This window comes from Gopherus evgoodei, chromosome 9, assembly GCF_007399415.2.
Source record: "Gopherus evgoodei ecotype Sinaloan lineage chromosome 9, rGopEvg1_v1.p, whole genome shotgun sequence".
NCBI lineage: Eukaryota > Metazoa > Chordata > Testudines > Testudinidae > Gopherus > Gopherus evgoodei.
Window position 1 is genome coordinate 57,775,234 of NC_044330.1, and position 19,370 is coordinate 57,794,603.

The window sequence follows — 19,370 nt, forward strand, 5'->3', positions numbered from 1 at the left end:
AGAGGGCCTTTCCAGTATAAGGGCCCCTCTGTGGTAGGAGCAGTACACAACACCTAGGGAGAGACAGTTCCAGCCCTGAAGAGCTTCCACTCTAAACAGACAAGCCAGACAGGGAAAGAGAGGGATCCGGAGGTGCCTATGGTCACAGAGTGTCAGAAGCAAAGCCAGCTCTCTCGAGTCCCAGGCCAGGGCTCTTCCTATGAGGCTACACAACCAGCCAGTCTGTTGCAACAGCAATTAACATCAGGGGGAAGCTGCACGTGTGCAACTGAAAGCAGGACTCAGGCTGTGGTGCCATCTGCCTGTTTCCGGGGGTGGCCTTGTGCACATTGATCCATAAGCAGCAGTTTTCTGCACATGCCCTGCCCTCGTGCCTGCACACGCCCCACAGAAGGTGAGAAGCACCAAGGGGTTTCTGTTAGACCCTAAGCTTGGAATTCTTGGAAATTACTCTCGTTATTGGTCCAGAAGGGGAGTGACAGTTTGGGATGAAAGAGGCTGAACAGACGCCAGTTGTCAGCTCCTTCGGCTCCCCTCTGTCACTGACTCTCTGTACAATTAGAAAAAACCTGTCAGAGTTTCAAAGTTCTGGTGCGGAAAAATGAAACCGCCCAAGAAACTTTGCGTCGGTCCAGAGTCCCTTTCAAACACTGCTGAATTCTCCCAGGATCTTCAAGTGCCAGGAAACCAAGCAGAGGGCCTGTCCCCTCCGCGAGGTAAGGGAAGGGGGAAGCTTCTGGCTTTCAGTTCTGTAGGAGTGGATTTCAGCCCTGCTAGTTCCCTGGATTCTTTAATGCCTGTGTTTTGTTGTTGCTGCTAGATCCTGGCACCCAATAGGTTAATCCTGAGACCTCACCCTGGGCATTACATTTCTTCTTCTCTTTTAAAATCCCCCACAGGCAAAGAAGGAAAAAAGTGGTGTGGGTTTTTTTTTTAAGGTGCTAAAAATATTATCAGGAAATTCTTTTCAGCGATGTTATGTTTTAGGTTACATTTTAGACTCAAGGGCCTCTTTGTCTCCACAGAGAAAATCCACAGTTATCATCAGCAAATCATTTTATCAAGAAAGCTCAAGTTATCCCAGCAAAGCAGCACAAAGCTCCCTGACAGAGCTAGAAAAACCCTCTGACGCTGGCAATTAAGATGCCTAAATATGCATTCAATTTAGATAGCTATTTCATGCTGAATGCCCCACTACTTGATTATTAAATATGAACAATGTAAAACAAGACAGATAATAATCATAACATAAGTACAGATTTACAAATCTATTACATGAGCATACACATTTAAAGGCCCCAATCCTGCAGTCACATCCACACAGGATCAAGGATCAAGGATACTTAGGCGGGACAGTTTCTCTTTCTTAATAAATAATAATGTCTAGCTCTTATTAATGCAAAATAGTTACCATCCATCCCCCTGTTCTTCTAAAGTACTACAGCCCCAGTCTGGCAAAGGTGTATGCATGATGTTAATTTTATGTGCATAGCTGCAATGAAGACCTAACATGCACAGAGGTAAGCATATATGTCAATCTTGGCAGAACAGGACCCTATCCTAGAGCAACACATTTCTAAAGAGCTCAAAGGTGTGTCTCTATTTTTCTCCTTGATTGTATGTCCTTGCTCACAGCTGTCAAATATTGCCATGTACTGGTTACTCAGTATATTGTAACTCTCTCAATACATCAGCTGCTCAGGCCCACCTCAGTATTGCCAATGACACAAGTTCCAGACTCATATACCAGGCCCCGAGAAATCCTGTGATTGGTTTAACAATCACAAGGTTGGACCCAGAATTTATTATTTCTTTCATTTTATTTGCCTCTGGTTTTTGAGCTGTTTGGGTTCCTGTTTTGAAGCTTTTCTCCACAACCATCAGGGCTAGAAAGTTACTTTTTTCTTTTTAAATGAAAACTGAGATTCTCATATAATCACCTGACTCCAGGAGCTGGGGATTTGAGAAAAACAGCAAATAATGCAAGCTTTGGGATAAAATCGGGGGAACTGGCAACATGGGCATCTGAAGTCATTGCAAGAGTACTCCTCTTCCCTTCGTTGAGAATACATTTTGACTGGTCTCTCAGTTTAAGGTCTTCAGCTCTGGCGGAAGGAAAATGGAAACTCAGAGAACTTCCTTTTCAGAGCCCAACAAAACTGCATCAACGTTCCTGCAATAACAGAAGCTGAAGAAAAATGTAGGGCATGGGGGAGAGAAGAATCAGAGTTTAAACAAACAATCCAAAGTCAAGAAGCTGAAGCTAGGGTGTACTAGGACCTAAACTCTATGTAAGACATTATTCTATAGGTAGGCCTTGATGCAGCAAGGCACTTAAGCACATTTAACTTAAAGTACAGAATTAATGTAAAGTTAGGCACGTGCTTAAATGCTTTGCTGAGTTTGGGGCTAGCTACTCATTCTCTACAAATGCCTTGCTGTGTAGATGAGAAGGTGGAAGACATGGATTATAATCTAACATCTCACTGGGCAATCTGAGAGGAGCAATACAGTATGGCTGGAAAAGTGGAAATGCTGCTGTCCTAAGGTAGAGGCATATTTGCTCTCTGTCAGTAAGCGATCAAGCCTAACATGGTGGGTTCTGCTATCTGTCTGCTATATAGGACTGAGGCTCTTATTACTTGTAATGTTTGTTTGCTTCCCATTCAAGTCTCATCTGGGCCTCCACTGAAAACCCCATTCCCGGCTGACCAGTTCTGGAGGTGCCTGGCCCCAGCCGAACGCTCACAATCTCTGGGTGTCGAGCGTGGCTTTGGTTTTCCAGCTGCCTCCCCAGTGACAGACTGGCATGGAGATTGCTGACTGGGGAGGCAACTTGTTCACTGCCTATGCCATCTCCATATTGAGACCAGTCAATGGGCCAGTTCCCCAGCTGGTGTAAATCACTGTAGCTCCACTGAAGTCAGTGGGTCAGATCCACAGCTGGTATAGATCAAGGCAGCTGCATTGAAGTCAATGGGCTAGATCCCCAGCTGGTGTCTATCAGGGTAGCACCATTAAATCCAATTACACTCCTCTGATTTACACCCGTTGGAGAACTACCACCCAGAATAACTCCCTCTCAAGCCCAAAGAGGAGGGGGTGGGCCATGGTAAATGCAGCCTAATCTATTCCGATCCCTTCAGATCAAGCCTGGGCACTGGTCGTCACTTGACCAATACAGAGTAATAGCCATCAGTCCCTGCTCTGATGCATTCAGTATTTATGACAAAATTTCAAACCCCAGCAATTTGTAAGAGGTGCCAAAAAGCATCCAGCTCTCAGTGCTTTGAAAATATAAAATCGGAATCATGGTTCAAAATAATGTATGTTTTTATTCGTAGAAATGCAATATAAATATTCCCCACTGCAATGATTGCAAGGTATATTTTAATACTGAACACAGGCCAAGGAACATGTTATGTAAGGACTGAAATGGAGCCGAAAACAACAGCAGGACTCAGTTAGAATCAACAGCAAAGTGATTATGTGAAAACCAACATGGCACATTTCCCTCAGTGAGACCCAGCTGTGCCATCAATGTGAGGGTATTCTCTGGGCTGCCCAGATCCACGCCCACACAATCTTCCCAATCCATAGGATCCAGTCCTGAAATGCACTGGCACTGAAATGTGGGTGTGATGATTCCCACCCTCCCAATGGAGATGGTGGTTTGTTCTTGCATGGTCTTTCCTGCTGCCACATACAACTCCATGTAAACAACCCATTGGAGAGGGGGCAGAAACGCCAGCTACAGAGTGAGATATCCGCTCACTCACCCCAGGGGCACTGCATTGGCTGCAGGGAGCTACACCTGATTTACAGCAGGGTGAGAAGAGAATCAGCCCCAGTAGGCCAGAGCCTTGGCTGGTGTAAATCGGTGTAGCTCCATTGAAGTCAACTGGCCAGATCCCCACCTGCTGTAAATCAGCTTAGCTCTGTGGAGATCAACAGACCACCTCCCCCACTGGCATAAATCAGCACAGACTCATGGAAATCAATGGGCGAGATCCCCAGCTGGTGTAAACCAGCGTAACTCCATTGAAGTCAATGGGCCAACTCCTTGAATGCATGACCCAGTCTCACTCCAGTGAAATCAATGATGCCACATTAATTTACACAGGCTGAGGATCTGGCCCAGTGTTTCTGAGGGCCCAGTCCTATGAGGACCTGAGCACCTCCTGCCTGCTGTGGGGTCACCCTCAAGGGTGCTCAGAAGCTGACAGAACTGGGTCCCTGTGTAGGTCTGGTCCCACTTTCACTGACACTGGTGTAAGGCCAGAGTGACACCACAGAAGTCACTGGAGTTAGGCCAGTGTGCGAGTAGAATTGCTCTACATGCCTGTATGCTGCACTGAGCCAGGCAGCATGGGGCGTGGGTGGGCGTGGGGAAGATTTACCTGTATCATGGGAAGGAACAGAATCAGATGTCGCTTATCAAATATTGTTAAAAGATGAAATGCAGGAAGATCCATCCAAAGCCTTGAAAATGCCACTGTTGATTTCCTTAGCAAACACCCTCAGCATTTAAAATCAGTGCTTAAAAAACCACAATGCTGGGACAAATTACTCCCCCACCCCACCACCAGCCAGTCATGGGAAAACATGTAAAATGCTAACAGGTGAAGGCCAAAGCGGTCCCAAGATGATTGCTTCTGTTGCCATGGAAACCACAGTTTGATTCCTTCAGGGATTTGCTTGGAGCCTGTGGCTGGCAGAGTGGGTGGAACGTTGAATTTTACACTTTGACGCCTCTCAGGGCCAGTGAGTCACAAGACGACTTGACTTTGAGCTAATCCCAGCCACCTGCCACCATTAAAAAAGGCCTGTGTTTCCTGAAAGGATGAAGGGCTCGACCAGTCTCCAGGCTTGGTGGCGATGTGCTCTCTCCCTGCGTCTCGTTAGTGTACACTAGGTTTTTGATTAATGTCGGTGGATACAGTCCCCTGCAGGTTCTGTGCACTCAAGGGCCAGTTCCTCAAGCTGCACAGATCTGTCTGATGGCGACAGACCCCGTCTAGAATAATGAGAAGATGCTGCTGAGATTGGGAGGGTCTGTCACTCCACCAGCTAGACAGGAGGCCCCTGACAGTATGGACGAGGCCCAAATGGCACTGCTCCTGAGGGAGAGAAGAGTGGCCCCGATTGCTGGGAGAACAGAGCTATTTAAACAATAGGGGTGAGACAACATAGGAAGCCAGGACACATTAGTATGGTTACAACAAACACAAATCCCCAGCCAGACCCCTCAGCCCCTGGATTAGAACACCTATGTAGCCCTAATGATAGAGAAGTCCCTCATTGCCAAATGGCCTACATTAATTGGCTATGCATCAGTGGCCTGGGATTCGGCCATCGCTAAAGGAACAGCTGTCCTCACTGCAGGGTTTCCTTTCATGTGTAAGGCCTACAGTCCCCATTGCTTCAGCCACTGTTGTGGTGCACGCTCCTCCCAGAAACCTCTCCCCACAGCAGTGCTGGCCATGAGTCAGTCAAGCGTCCTGGCGCAGGAGGAGATGTCAGAGTCCGGCTTGCAGGCTGCAGAGTCACTGTTGAAAGCTGGTCCCGAGTGTTGTCTTTGACTAGGTCTTATCAGACTGGAACACAAGAGCTATTTCGGGATCATTTCCCTGTCCGGAGCACCTGAGTGAGGTAGGACTGTCTCTTCCGCACCTCCTGGCCCAACTGCTCTTTCAGCGAGTTCACCTGGGGAGTATGGGGCCATTACGACTACAGAGAGGCAAGGTAATACTTCCCCATGGGTCTGTGCAGGGATCATCCTTATGGGGCCTGGGCATCTCCCCAAGGGAATACTGAGGCAGAAAATAATACCCTCTCCAGACCTGCCATGGGAGTTCAATTCCTGTGGCCCTGCCCTCTGGCACTGCATGGCAGGGGTGAGAGGCTCTGAGATCAGAATTGTGCCACCCAAATGTACAGCTCCCCTTGGCAGTAGACACTTCACCAGCCACAGCACCCCACTCTGCCCCACCAGCCCCAGTCTTGTCTGACAAGGCCTCTGCATGAGCTCACTCAAACCTGGTGCCCAATGGTGCCTGCACCAGCAGCCAGGGCATGGCCTCCCCAATGGCTCCTTTTAAGGATGTTACTGTTGTGTGCCTAACCCCTCTACCTGATCCTCTAAGTCCCTGACACACTGCTTGTGCGATCTCTCCCAGGACTCCAGGGACCATTCAGCCTGGAGCTGGGTGCTGCACAGCCTCTCCGTCTCCAGCTCCAACAGGCGCTGGGCATGTGCCTGCTCCATCTCTGTGATCTGGGCCTTTCACAGAAACATAGGGGAGAGCGTCAGCCAAATCCCGCGGGGATCATGTACTGGGCCATTGGGCAGTGCAGGACAAGGGCCTGGACCCGGACGCTCCTTGTCTTTAGCTTTCCCTCAGGTCATTTCCACAGTGCTGAGCTAGCACTGTCCGTTTCCAACAGCCACGCGGGGCTCTGGTACCCGTGTGTGGGCTCACTAAGAGCCATTTCCCCCTTTAATGACTCTGCACCATTCACATGGTGCCTGACCCTTCGCTCCCCTGTGCTGGCTGCAGACAGGTCCTTGCCCTCTCTCGAAGGACCCCTTGAAGGGTGTGGGCCAGCATGTGGACACTTGCTCCCCAGGCTCCTTCACAGCAGCCTGGACCCTCTTGAAGAGGTGAGTGTCTGGGCTGCAGTGCACCGTGTCCTGCCTCCCTGTCCCTGGATCCCCTTGCTTCTCAGAGAGACTGTGTCCAAACAGCACCGTGTTCCGTCAGATCTGCTCTCTGGGGAACTCCACATGGGGGGCAGCAGGCTGGAGGGTGAGGAGAACTGGCCTTTGCCAGCGCCTGCGCCTGCACCCAGGCCATAAGACCTCATGCACCCCATCTCCTAGCCAGGGGAGCCAGGACATGGATTAGAGCCCCCTGCAGGAGCAGAGAGACTTTCCCTGCCCTAACAGGAACCAGAAGATCTCCTCACTCCACCACGCCTGGAAACTGGGAGACCCCTTTCCTGGGCACCTGGCCTCCTCCTCCCCAGCCATGGAACTGGGGAGGAAGAAGTTTCCTGGGCAAAGCTTCCTTCCAGCAGGCACCTTCCAAGACCCCTGGCCACAGATGATGCCATGGGCTACGGCTTCCTTTGGCTGGGACTCCAGATCCTTTGGACTCTGCTGAGCTCCTGTTTGCTCCTACTTACCCCCTGCCTGGCCCACTTCCCTCTGCCTGCGCCCCCTGTGCTCCTCTCTCTCCATGAGCCTTCATCTCATCTCCTCACCCCAGGGCAGAGTAACCCTCTAAAGGGCCACCATTTCCTGTGATAAACCACCGTTACCAGTGGACTGACCTGCAGCGGCTGATTCTGTCTCAGGGTGTCCTCCACTCCTGGTGCAGACTGCTCAAGGACAGGTCCAGCTGCTTCTTCTCTGCACTGAACCGCATGGCACTGTCTTCTTTCCTGAGCATCTCCCGTTCTGCCTGCAAGGACAAGTCGCATGCCAGGGACCTTCACCTCCTCTCTGGCATGCACATTGCTCAGCAGTTCCCAGTGAGCTGGGATTTTCAAAGTCTTGGGCTGATTTTCAAAAGAGTCCCACTGCACCCCTGAAAACCTGGCCCTACCAGCTGGCACACATAGCTGGCTTTGGCTGCCTGGAGCTGGCACTCATTGAAGCCAGGGTACCTTCTGGAGTGTCTGCTTGCTAAGTTCATCATTACAGCAACAGCTAGCGACTCATCCCAATCTAAACAGACAACTCAGAGAAAAGGTGCAGAGTAGAAACTGAGGCACAGAGAGGGAAAGTGACTTGTCCAAGGTCACTAGCAGATGCAGGGCTAGGACCCAGATCCCCTGCCTCCCAGTCCAGTACTCTTCCCACTGGACCATCCCAGTACCAACGAGAACAGCTCATCAAGATGTGGAACTGAGGCAGAGAACTTCTCTGTCTCCCAGGATTCTGTGCTGTGGTGAGGGCAGTGTGGGGCAGACCTCCTTCATCATAGGGCAGAGTGACAGCAGAGGGAATCTTGGGAGGGAAACAAGAGGCACTGCTGAGGGAGCAGTCCGAGGGGGAGGGTGGTTCCAGAAGCAAGGGAGCAGCCATGTCAAGGGCATGTGTAGATTGAGAAGGAAAGGAGGGTAGTGAAGCACTGAATGGGGTTACCTAGGGAGGTGGTGGAATCTCCATCCTTAGAGGTTTTTTAAGGCCTGGCTTGACAAAGCCCTGGCTGGATGATTTAGTTGGGTTGGTCCTGGCTTGAGCAGGGGGTTGGACTAGATGACCCCAGAGGTCTCTTCCAACCCTGATATTCTATGATTCTATGACGAGATGGAGAGGAGACCTTGAGACTGGCTAAGAAGAAGCCGGGGAAACCCTGGGGATGGAAAAGGCAGTGGAGTAGAAAGGGCAGAGCCCAGGCCGTGGGAAGAGACAGCACATCTGAGGTATTTGGAGGAAAAGGCAGGTGGGATCAGGAGAGAGGGGGAAAGACCCCAGGAGGTAGGGAAGGACTCAGCATGGTGGGATGGGGGGGAAGCAGTGGGATGAGGTGGATCGTGAGGAAGGCTGAGGGTTTGCAGCTGAAATGGGGACACCACGCAGGTCACTTTTCAGTGGGAGAAGAGCTGTCAGGGACTGGCCTCACATCCCAGAGCTCTGGACAAAATCAACTTTTTGGGCAGTTTGTTGAGGTCTGAAGGGCCCTTGGGCAGGCGAGACCAGTGATGGAGCAGAGCCGCATGAGCCAGGACAGTGCAGTGAATACGTCTCCTTCAGCAGCACTTTCAGTATCTGTTCACACAGTGCATGAAGGTGGGCCAGGAAGGACCCGCGCTGCAGCCTGAGCTCCCAAAGGGCACAACCATTTTCAGGGCAGCATCTGCAGGCTGGGCATGGCATGATGGTATAAGAAGGCTGTGTCTAGAACCCCCAGCTGTGAGAAAGTCCCATAAGGTCCAGCGCTTGGGCAATGCTCTGTGTTGAGCCTGCTGGCTGGTCTGGGGCCTTTGTTACCAGTAGTCCCTGCCCTGCATGAACAGATAAAAGCCCTCCAAATAACCAAGCAGGCCTGTCCCTTAAAAAACAATGAGCGTCTCCTGGAAGAAAATGTTAAAAGGAGAAGAGAAGAAAGCAAAATCCAAAATAAATAAACGGCCACATCCGGATTTCCCCTCCTGAGACGCTTCTCAAGGGTTTTATGAGTTCGATATGAATTATCCTCCCTGGCCATTTACAGCTGATCTTCTGAACTCATTAGCTATCCTCTCCCGCCCCCCAGCCCAGGGGAAGAGGTTGAGCACAGGGAATAAAGGGGCACCATGTAAAAGCTATTTCATGCTTGCTGAGACTCTCATACAGCCTGTAATGTTGCTTTTCCACAACAGAAAAATATCACATTTCCCTTCATCCTAGTTTCTGCAGCTAGAAAATTCATTAAGATGCCTGAAGGACAATCCCTATTCAGTGCCAAGCTCACCAGCAAAGGCATACCTGGCTTTCCTGCCTCTCTGGCAGATCCAGAGCAGAACATTTCCTAGCCTCTCCCTCTGGGAGCACATGTTTTCAAGGATCCCAGTTCACACATTCTCTGCTAGCTAACACTAAGACATTAGACAACAAAACATACTTTTATATAGAATTCTTTACAGAGAGCCCCACCAAACCCTCTGCAGGGGGAACTGGGATAGCTCAAGGGTGAATAATAGCCTCTAGTGTCTTGTACTTCTAGAATGATGGTTTGAACTCAACCTGGATCAGCTGTGACCTAGAGAGAGGTGAGAGATCCAGCATCACAAGGTAACTTATCTGCATAATTCTCACCCTGGAACACAAAGCTCTACTAATGTTACAGGTCAAGATGGCCCCAAATCCAGGTATTCTCTACCCCAACAGCTGTCTAGTGACAATGGTCCTTCCTTCTCCAAGGGTGCAACCAGCTGCATTGAATATGGCTGCTCTTGGAGGGGCTTCCACAGCAAGAAATATTATTGCTTGATTGGATTGTTTTTCCTTTCCTTGCTGATATTTCTTGGGATTTCGAATGCAAACCCCAGGGGTTGATCATTATAACAACTTCTTTAAACACCGAAAGGGCCCAACTAGGACATGCTGGGAACAGCTACAGCCGTGAAAAGGAGCAAGCAAAGACAGCGAGGCTGACATGCTGAAGTCATGCATGCTGCCCACTAACACATCTGCACATACCTTTTCCCCTTCTCCATCCAAAGGTTGCTTGGCTCCACCTCTGGAGTGAGAACCAGGAGTGACAATTCAACAGAATGCTATGCAATGTTCAAAAGGAGCCACTGCTGGATTGCAACATTAGGATAGTCTTGCAGAGTTAATTGGACTGTATTGATGATTCCTTCTTCCCTAGGAATCTTACTGCTTGGAATTTGATCATTCATGACAAATGAAGTTTAATTTAAAATGTCTGAGATGATCTTTGAGGAGGATTTCAGTTCTCCCATATTTTCATTTCTTGTGTAGTGTTCTGTATAATCATCCTGCAGCAGAGAGCAAATCTTCCCTGGAGATCAACAGGCAACCCCAGGGAAGCACTGCACTCTGATGCAGGCACTCACTGGCTTTAAACAAGATAAGTAAAATGCACCAGCTTTCACCATCTTGCTTTTTTCTTCCTCGACAGCCTAATTTATGCTCCTTCTATGCTCCACTCCCAGGAGTGTACTGTTGTCACTCACACAGATCCTAGCCAATTCACTATGGAAGGGGCATAGCTCAGGGGGGCAGAAGGATTTTTTTTTTTGGATAACACACTGACTTTAGCCTCAGGAATGCTGGGTTTGAATCCCAGCTCTGCTATGTGAGATCTGGAGCAAGTCACTTAATCTGTTTTGGTGCCTCAGTTCTCATGGGGATAATGTACCTTCCTTTCTCCCACTCTTTCCATTGTACACTCTTCAGTCCAGCAATTGTCCTTTACAAGTGGATGAGTACAGCACCAGCATGATGGGGATGCCAGTCTCCTTTGGGGACAGAAGGGCCTACTGCAATAATGAGCCTGAACAGAGGACTAATATTCCTTTTAGCCATTCTTGTAGCTTGTATTAGGGAGTGTTTGTGTATCTTTTTGACTTTCCTGCACCTTATCTCTGAGGTTGCATAATGGAAACTAGAATTAGTCCATGACCACGAGTGAAAGATACAGTATTCATCACATTCTCCTCTTCTCCCTCCCAGTGCTAATGCAGAACAACTTGATTAGTTCAGTATGGACCTCTGAAATAGATCTCTATCCGACAGTATCACCAGAATTGTACTGGACACTCTCTGGAGCTGGGAAATGCCTTGTGACTTTCGACTTAGAGGGGGATGTTTAAAACGACTGTTCTGGAGCTTCGTTTTCACACTGTCCCTTAGAATCCTGATGATGTACCAATGCAATGCAATGTATGCCAACAGGAATTAAGCAGATTCAGCAGCTCACTCCCATCCCACAATCGACAACTGATTTTGCAAAAGGAAACCAAACTGGTGGCTCTATCCTCTGCAACGCAGCACACCTAAAATCACAACTGCACACACACACGCCCATTTGTGAAGAAAACCAGGACAATGGTCTGACTAGCTTGTGTGAATTAAACTCCGTTACTACAGTAAATGGAAGCAGTGACATGGTTAGGGAAACAGCTGTTGGACACAGCCAGAAGTGACTTCCTTTGGGTCAAATTCTGGACCTGATGCAAAGCTCAAGAGCTGGACTGTATGTTTGGGTGTATCTATTGGGTTTCCGGGAACTGGACGGGCAGAAGCCCGCTCATTGCGACAGAGCCCCCGTCCCCAGCCTAAGGGGAGGATCTACAGGTATGTTGGGTGTACCTATTGGGTTCCGGGAACTGGGCAGGTGGAAGCCCGCCCATTGCTAACGGATCCCGCCCCTAGCCTAAGGGAGGATCTACAGATATGTTGGGTGTAATCTATTGGGTTTCTGGGAACTGGGACGGCGGAATCCCGCCCTACTGCTAACAGACCCCCCCCCAGCCTAATGGAGGATCTACAGTATGTTGGGTGTACCTATTGGGTTTCCAGGAACTGGGAGGGCAGAAGCCCGCCCATTGCTAATGGATCCCCCCCCTCAGCCTAAGGGAGGATCTACAAATATGTTGGGTGTAGCGGGGTGGTCACCTGCTCCTGCCCTGAGGGTTTAAAAACAGCCCAGGAGAGGGCTGTGGCTGGGACAAGAAGCCTGGGCTGATTGGGAAAAGTAGGCTCAGCTGGGGCCATGCCCCAATCAGGCCCAGCTGGCCTCTATAAGAGGCAATGAGCCAGGACCCAGCCAGTGTCTCTCTGCCTATAGAGGGAGAAGGGCCTGGCTGCAGGGAGCTAGAGACAGGGTACCTGAGTGGAGCGGGGCGGGGCGGGGGAAAGGCATTCTGCCCCAGGGCGTGGAGGCTAGACAATGACTGGCAGTAGCCTGATACTGAGGCGAGGTGGGGATAGTGGGTGTGGGTTCCCTTGGGAGGGGAGACCCTGAGAGAAAGAGGTTACTGTAAGAGGGCAGCACACCAAGTAAAGGGGGCACTGGGTCCAGGGAGGAACAGGGGGCCCAACAGCAAGTGATAAAGTGGATCACCGGCTTGCAGGGGGTGCTCTGGCTGGAAATTGAGCTAATTCCCAGAAGTCAGCAGCAGGAGGCGCCGCAGGGGTGAATCCGCACATCTACATTGGGAAGGTCTGGCAGGAAGGAATCCTTCCCCACATCATGGAGATGATCCATGGTAGTTATCTCTGGCCTCCCCTTCTTCAGGAGGGAGAGCCTAGCAGATCTGCACACTCTTTCCTTAGCCTCCTCCACATACACTGAGAGCTCCCATGGAGTTGTTCTCAGGAGTCCTGGGCCCCCATTCAGGCTCTCCATGTTGACCCCACCCTACACAGTCACCTGATCTGTGACATGGGAGGGGGTTGGAGAGCAGAGGGGGTGTGAATTACTGACTCCTTCCACTTAATGCTCCTAGCAAAACCTTAATCCACACCCTATAGGACATGCTTGTGTCCAATGCATCAGGTACAGAGTTTATCTGCTAGAGCCAATCTGACCTTTCTCTTATTAGTGACTTTTTCTCTTAAGAGACAACTCCAACGTCTCCCTACATGTACTGGGCCATCTTGGCTCTAAGTCACACTAGCCTCAGTCAGAGGTAACTCCACGGACTTCAGTGAAGTGACACCGGAGCGCCACAAGTGCGACTGGGAATGCTGAGTATAGACCTGTTCCATCTTTATTACCAGATCTCCACTACTGAGTAACTAAGCCCTTAAGCAGCTGCTTCAAACAGGTTCTTTATTGCCTGTTCTATTCCTGTACAGCTCTGTAGACACCCTCAATACAGAAAATGTTAAAAGAAACAGTTCCCCTTTTCTCACCAAGTCCCAGGCTCTGGTACACCTTGTTAGCTAATATTAAGGTATTAATAAAGGGAAATTTTCCTCACCTGTTCATCTTCTTTCTTTGAGATCGTCTAAACCAGTGGTTATTGTTCCTTCCAACCAAATGTTTGGACTGGTATAGCAGATCAGAGAGAATTTCCCCCTCCTAATAAAGTCCCAGATCAGAACAGATCTGGGGCCTGATTTTTACTCATATTATCCATGCAGTTGCAAGCAAAACACGTGCTCCCTTGTGTATGTAGGTTGTGTGTGCACTTAGCACAACTGCATGCATCGGAGAGGTACTAACGCCTATTTTGCACATGTAGTTACCAACTCTGCATACACTTTTGGGGGTGATGAAACATGCAAATCAAGCACAATTGAATATATTTTTACGATTCCAGCTGTGCATTGAATATTGGCTCCTATGCTTCCCTTACACAGTGTTAATGCTACAGCTTGTTGATTTGTAAGGTGCTCCAAATGAGGCACTGGCTGCCACATTAAACAAAGCTATGGATGTCCCCGATGGAGAGGCTAATATCAGGGCAGTCACCCCTTTCAGGCTGTCACTAACATCTGAACAGGAGCACCCACTGCTTCCTCTGGCATCTGTGGGGTCAGTTGCATCATTCTACCAGGCAGCTCTCAGCTTCTGCTAAGGTCCAGTTTATTTGAACATACCCTGGAATCACAGGGCCACAGGGGCAAGGGCAGCAATGCCAAGGAAACATTCACTTCCAGAGCAGGACAATCTGTTCTGCCAGGGAGAGCAGCTTTAAGCTCTGTCTTCATGGGGACACCCATAGGGGAACCCATGGGGCCAAGCTGGCAGCATTGTCCACTCAGAATGGAGCAGGAAGCAAGGCTGCCCTGGGGTTTAGTTCAGCCAATGCCCAATTTGTGAGGCCCTCGTGGATTCCTTGAGGGTTCTTGATGCTGGAAAAGGGGAGACGGCTTCTCTGGAGGGATGTAGATGTTCAGCACCAGGATCCCTCAGTCCTGAGCTTCCCTACTTTGTCTCACCAACAAGAGCATGAACTCGCTGCTGGAAAATCACTGGTCGCTGAGTTAGATGGGGTGAAGTCAGACTTGTGGCCAGGTTTTTGGTCTGCTGAAGGGTCTTTGCAACACTAAGGGAAACATACTCTTAGGGGTACTGGGGTGACACAGCGGCTGCTGGAGCACCTCTAAGCCACCTCCTTGCATGAGGGGCATGGCTCCTGCTGATCCCTGGACAGCACAGTGCCCCCTACTGGCTGCTGTTAGCCAGTGTAGTTCACAGAAGCCCAGGCTGGAATAGTTTTGAATGGCCTCTGATCCCTTTTGTTTGGAGCTGTCAATATATTAGCAGAACCCAGACTCTGCCCAGTTCTGGCAAATCACGGTGTGCTCATGAGCTTCTCTGAATTTACATCAAATAGAGCCCTTTGCAGCCACGCTCACCTTTCATACCTTGACTGTGCAGATCAAGGCAGAGTGTTGCATTCTGAGACCTGAAGTGCCGGATCCCCAGCTGATGTAAATGGGTGTAGCTCCACTGGGGTCAATGGCCCAGATTCCTAGCTGGCATAAATGGGTGTAGCTCTGTTGATGATAATGAGACAGCTCCAGGGGTGGCTCCAGGCACTAGCATGCCAAGTGCGTGCCAGGGGCGGCAAGCCACGGGGGGCGCTCTGCCGGTCGCAACGAAGGCGGCAGGCAGGTTGCCTTCGGCAGCATGACTGCGGAGGGTCCGCTGGTCCCGCGGCTTCGGTGGACCTTGCAGGCGTGCCGCTGAATCCGCGGGACTGGGGAACCTCCCCCAGGGAAGCCACCAAAGGCAGCCTGCCTGACATACTTGGGGCGGCAAAATACCTAGAGCCGCCCCTGGACAGATCCCAGGTGGGTGTCAATCAGCATAGCTTCACTGAAGTCAGTGAAAATTGACACCCACTGAGGATCTGGCTGGATGTCTCTGTGGGCTGCCCTGGTGTGTCTGAGAGGAGAGCAGCTGCAGGAGCCAGACAGTGTTTGCTCTGCAGCAGCTCATCTCAATCACTTGACAATGGCAGGTTTCCCCACCCCGTGCCCTGCCCATCCTTCCTTCTCCTGTGAGGCATAGTGCCTTCCTTCTCCAAGGCTCCCAGTCAGAGGCCAGTGCTTCACACTCCCTGGCCCAGCTTCTCCTGGTGGAGCACTGCAAACAGCTGGCCTGCTGGAGGATCATCTCAGGGAGGGCATCCTCAGGTGGTGCAGAGTTGACAGAATGGCTCCTATGCCAGCCCACCTCCCTGTGGCCAGCACTGGAGATGGTGCCAGGGCATCCTTGCACCCCAGTGATCCATAGCTGTTGCCTAGGCCCCTTCAGACTATTGGCAGCTGGTGCAGGTTAGAGCAGCCCTCACGGGATTTATACACGGCCAGCCCAGGGTCAGGGGATGTGCAAAGGTGATGCAATCGACTCAAGTTATGCCATGTGAATCTCATCCGCAGCTGAGGAACTGGGCTGTACGGATATGAATATCAATGGCGTGTAGCCATTTCTGGGGTGGAGGAGATGGCCAATCAGCAGATAAGCATGCTGTGTAGCACTGGATGAAAGGGAAAATTTGGCCCTGTGGCAAACCCATCCTCTTATGGAAACAGCCATGAGATGAAGTCTCACAGCACAGCTGATGCTCACAGCACACAGGTAAGGACCTATGATTGCCTCCATCTTCCAGACAAGCAAACTGAGACACAACACAAGGAGCTGATGTCACTCCCCCATAGTCACCTAGCAAGTCAGTGGCAGAGGAAGGGACAGCACTAAGGAGATCCTGGCTCCCAATCCTGCACTCAGCGCAGACTATGCTAAGGGGACAAACACATCCCATCATCCTCCATCCTCTCTGCAGTGGGTAGCTCAGTCTCTGAGGACATTCAGTCCCTGATATTTTACTCTGGGTCAGTTCCCATGGGTTTGCTTCTGCACACAGCTCTATGTGCCATGGTCAAGTTCAGAAACCATCAAACTGGTTGGAAATGAAACAGTAAAAACTGTGAAACCATCAAAAAAGAGAGTTCTGAATGAAAGAGTGTGTGTGTGTGGAGGGGGGGGGAGCAGGGGAAAGGAATACCAGCTGATTAAAGAGACAATAACTTTTAGACACCAATCTTTTTGGGTAGAGGGGTCAAAAGTCAATCTGAAACTACTTGTATTAAATTTAGAAGACGGCTTTAGCACATGGTTTGGATTTTGCTTCCCCCATCACTAGAGCTAATTAGGCCAATCCCAGAGTGCCCCTACTGATACCTAACACATGCGTGACACAAATTATTCCTTCAAACTGGAATCAGCGCCTCAGAGCTGAACATTAGCCCCCTCTCTAAGCAGGAGAAGAAATCAGGTAGCCAGGAGGCATGCACATGTATATGTGTGCACGCATGTGTGCTTGTGCATTTGTGTTTGTGGGAGTTTTGGAGGACAGTACATTTGAACGAAGAGTTTTGAACTCATTATCTGGACTACATTCAAAGAATGCGAGAGCAATAATCATGTACATAAATGCATGTGGTGGGAAGTGACTGGATGGGGGCCAAAAAAACAAAGGTTACTGGAACACACAGCCAGCGCTCTCTCTCTCTCCCACTCACAGGATTTTGCTTGGGCTTTTGTGTTTGCATGGTTATGTCTATTCCATGTTATGTGTCTGTGGGAATGCACAGAGCTTGACTCTCCTCTGTCTCACAGAAGTCTGTCTCCACTGACTTCAACTGGCAGAGAGGGAAGGGAAAGCTCACATCTATACTACACTATGACTCTGGTTCAGGAAAGTGCTTAAGCATGTGCTTGACTTCAGTGGGATTTGAGCACATGCTTAATGTTAAGTAGTGCTTTGCTGAGTTGAGATGCTTTCCAGATGCGGGGTCTATATGCATGAATATACATTGTCACAGGCAAATGTGTGTATATGTCTATAATATCTCTATCTATCTGTCTAGCTAGAGGCATGACTGTGCGCACACACAGACACGACATGATCCAAGGCAAGTGTGTCTATATACATGATCAGTGGGGTAAATTGGCACAGCTCTCTTGACTAACAAAGCCAGGCTGATTTACACCAGCTGGGGATCTGCTCCCATGTCTGTATGTTGGTGAACATGCACGTCTGCACACGAATCAGAATGAAGAAGACAACCCTTTCCCCTTGCACTCCACCTTGTATTCTCACTTAGACCCTTTCCAGATCAGCAGCGTTGCATTTTGCCCTCCCTTTGCACTGGTGGACATGATGATGCAAAGGACAGGAGAATGCAGAATCAAGCCTGCTCTCCGGATGTATATGCCAGTAAATGCAACACTAGCAGGTTCTCATCACTGGTTTTACTTACTATTTATACTCCAGTAGTGCCCAGAGGTCCTGGCTAAGCTCAGGGCCCCATGTGCTGTGTAGACACACAATGAGCAATATCCCCAGGGGACAGGAGTGAATGATGCAGATGACGGGGAGAGCCAGGGTCTGGGGCTGGAGGAAGCGACTTTGCAGATGAAGAGACAGGCCCAGGAGTTCAGACTGGCGGGAAGGGAATCAACAAGTGAGTCAGAAAAAGGAAGGGGGTCTGGAGCAGGGGACTGACAGCAGAAGAGAGGTCATGGACATGGACTGAATGCAGCTCATAACAATGCTGGGCAAAGGGGTGGGTGCTGGGGGCACCAGAGCAATAAGGCAGTGGTCGAATAGAGGGGCCACGGAAGGTGTGAAGTCAGAGAAGGAGCAATACTATGGAGTGAGCAAGGTGGAGCAAGTGTCCCTTTGGCTGAGCAAGGGCTCGAGAAGGTTGGGGGCTAGCGAGTGGGAGGGGACACCAGACTGGAAGCTGGAGTCACTGAGGACAAAGTCAGGGATGGAGAAGAGAGCCAGGACTCCAGGTCTGAGAGGAAGGTACTTTGGGAGGGTCCGGTGCATGGTAGCTGGCAGCGACAGATGGGGGATGAGAGAAGAACTGAACAGTGTTGTATTGTGGGGAAGGAGGAAGGTCGGGAGCAGCAGCAGCAGGGGGAGGGAAGGAGCTTTTGACCCACCTGCCTCCTACAGATCTTCACTGACTTTGCTGCTTGTATTTCTGTTCATAGATACCTGTGAATGGGCCAGATCCCCGGCTGAGGTCAATGAGCAGAGCTCCACTGACCTCTTTGGGGGTCACAATGATTTTTCTGCTGAGGATCCAACCCTGGACATTGCTAGTATTATGCAAGCTGTGAACTAGTGTCTGCAGATGGAATACACAGCTCCAGGCCTGAGACAGGTTGTGCCTGTTTGCATACTTGTGCATCATTGCATGTGTCCAATTTAACATCCACTGGTGTCTTCACAACTCCCCCTACTGTACCTTGCTGAGGGTCTTCTTCAGGGCAGAATTGTCCTGCTTCAGCTCGAAGGCTGATCGCTCCAGCTCCTTGTTCTCCCCTTCTAGGTGGGCTACAGCTCGCTGCAGTGTCATCAGTCTCTCCTGGAGAAGGCTGTTCTCATCCTGCACGTTCTGCTGCAATGCTGCAGCCTCCTGCTCACTCTGCTGCTGATGACAGACTATCTGTGACATACCCAAGAGATGGACTGTAAGGTTTTGGGGCCAGATCCCCAACTGGTGTAAATCAGTGTAGTTCCACCAGTGCACCAGGTTACACCACCAGATGGTCTGGCCCATGGCTGTCGGGGGGGAAGAGACTTTAAGGAATTCTTATGCCTAGGGAGTGTTCAAATCCAGGCACCAGCTGAGCAGAGCAGTTGCATTTCAGCGTTAATAACAGTGTGATGCCTGTACCTTTGTGCTCTACTCTTACAGGAAGCAACTACAAGAACCAGTCTCCTTAGAATAGTGACATGTAGGCCTATGATTTACAGCCAACATTTTCAATGTCATGTGCCTAAAGCTAGGCACCAAAATCCATAGGTAGGCATCTAAATAAATGGTATGATTGCTACGGGAGCTAGGCCCATGGAAAATGGGCTGGGTGCCT

At 50.1% G+C, this 19,370-nt stretch overlaps 1 protein-coding gene across 1 annotated transcript in view; it reads right to left on the minus strand.

Moving 5' to 3' along the window:
- Positions 1-5,714: 5,714 nt before the first annotated feature.
- The window catches only part of CROCC2 (ciliary rootlet coiled-coil, rootletin family member 2), a 135,038-nt gene continuing 121,382 nt past the window's right edge, over positions 5,715-19,370 (minus strand). The window contains 4 exon segments of the mRNA XM_030576109.1: positions 5,715-6,283; positions 7,336-7,370; positions 7,373-7,466; positions 18,743-18,943. Of these exon segments, the coding sequence (XP_030431969.1) occupies positions 6,107-6,283; positions 7,336-7,370; positions 7,373-7,466; positions 18,743-18,943 (507 nt within the window). The 3' untranslated portion in view covers positions 5,715-6,106.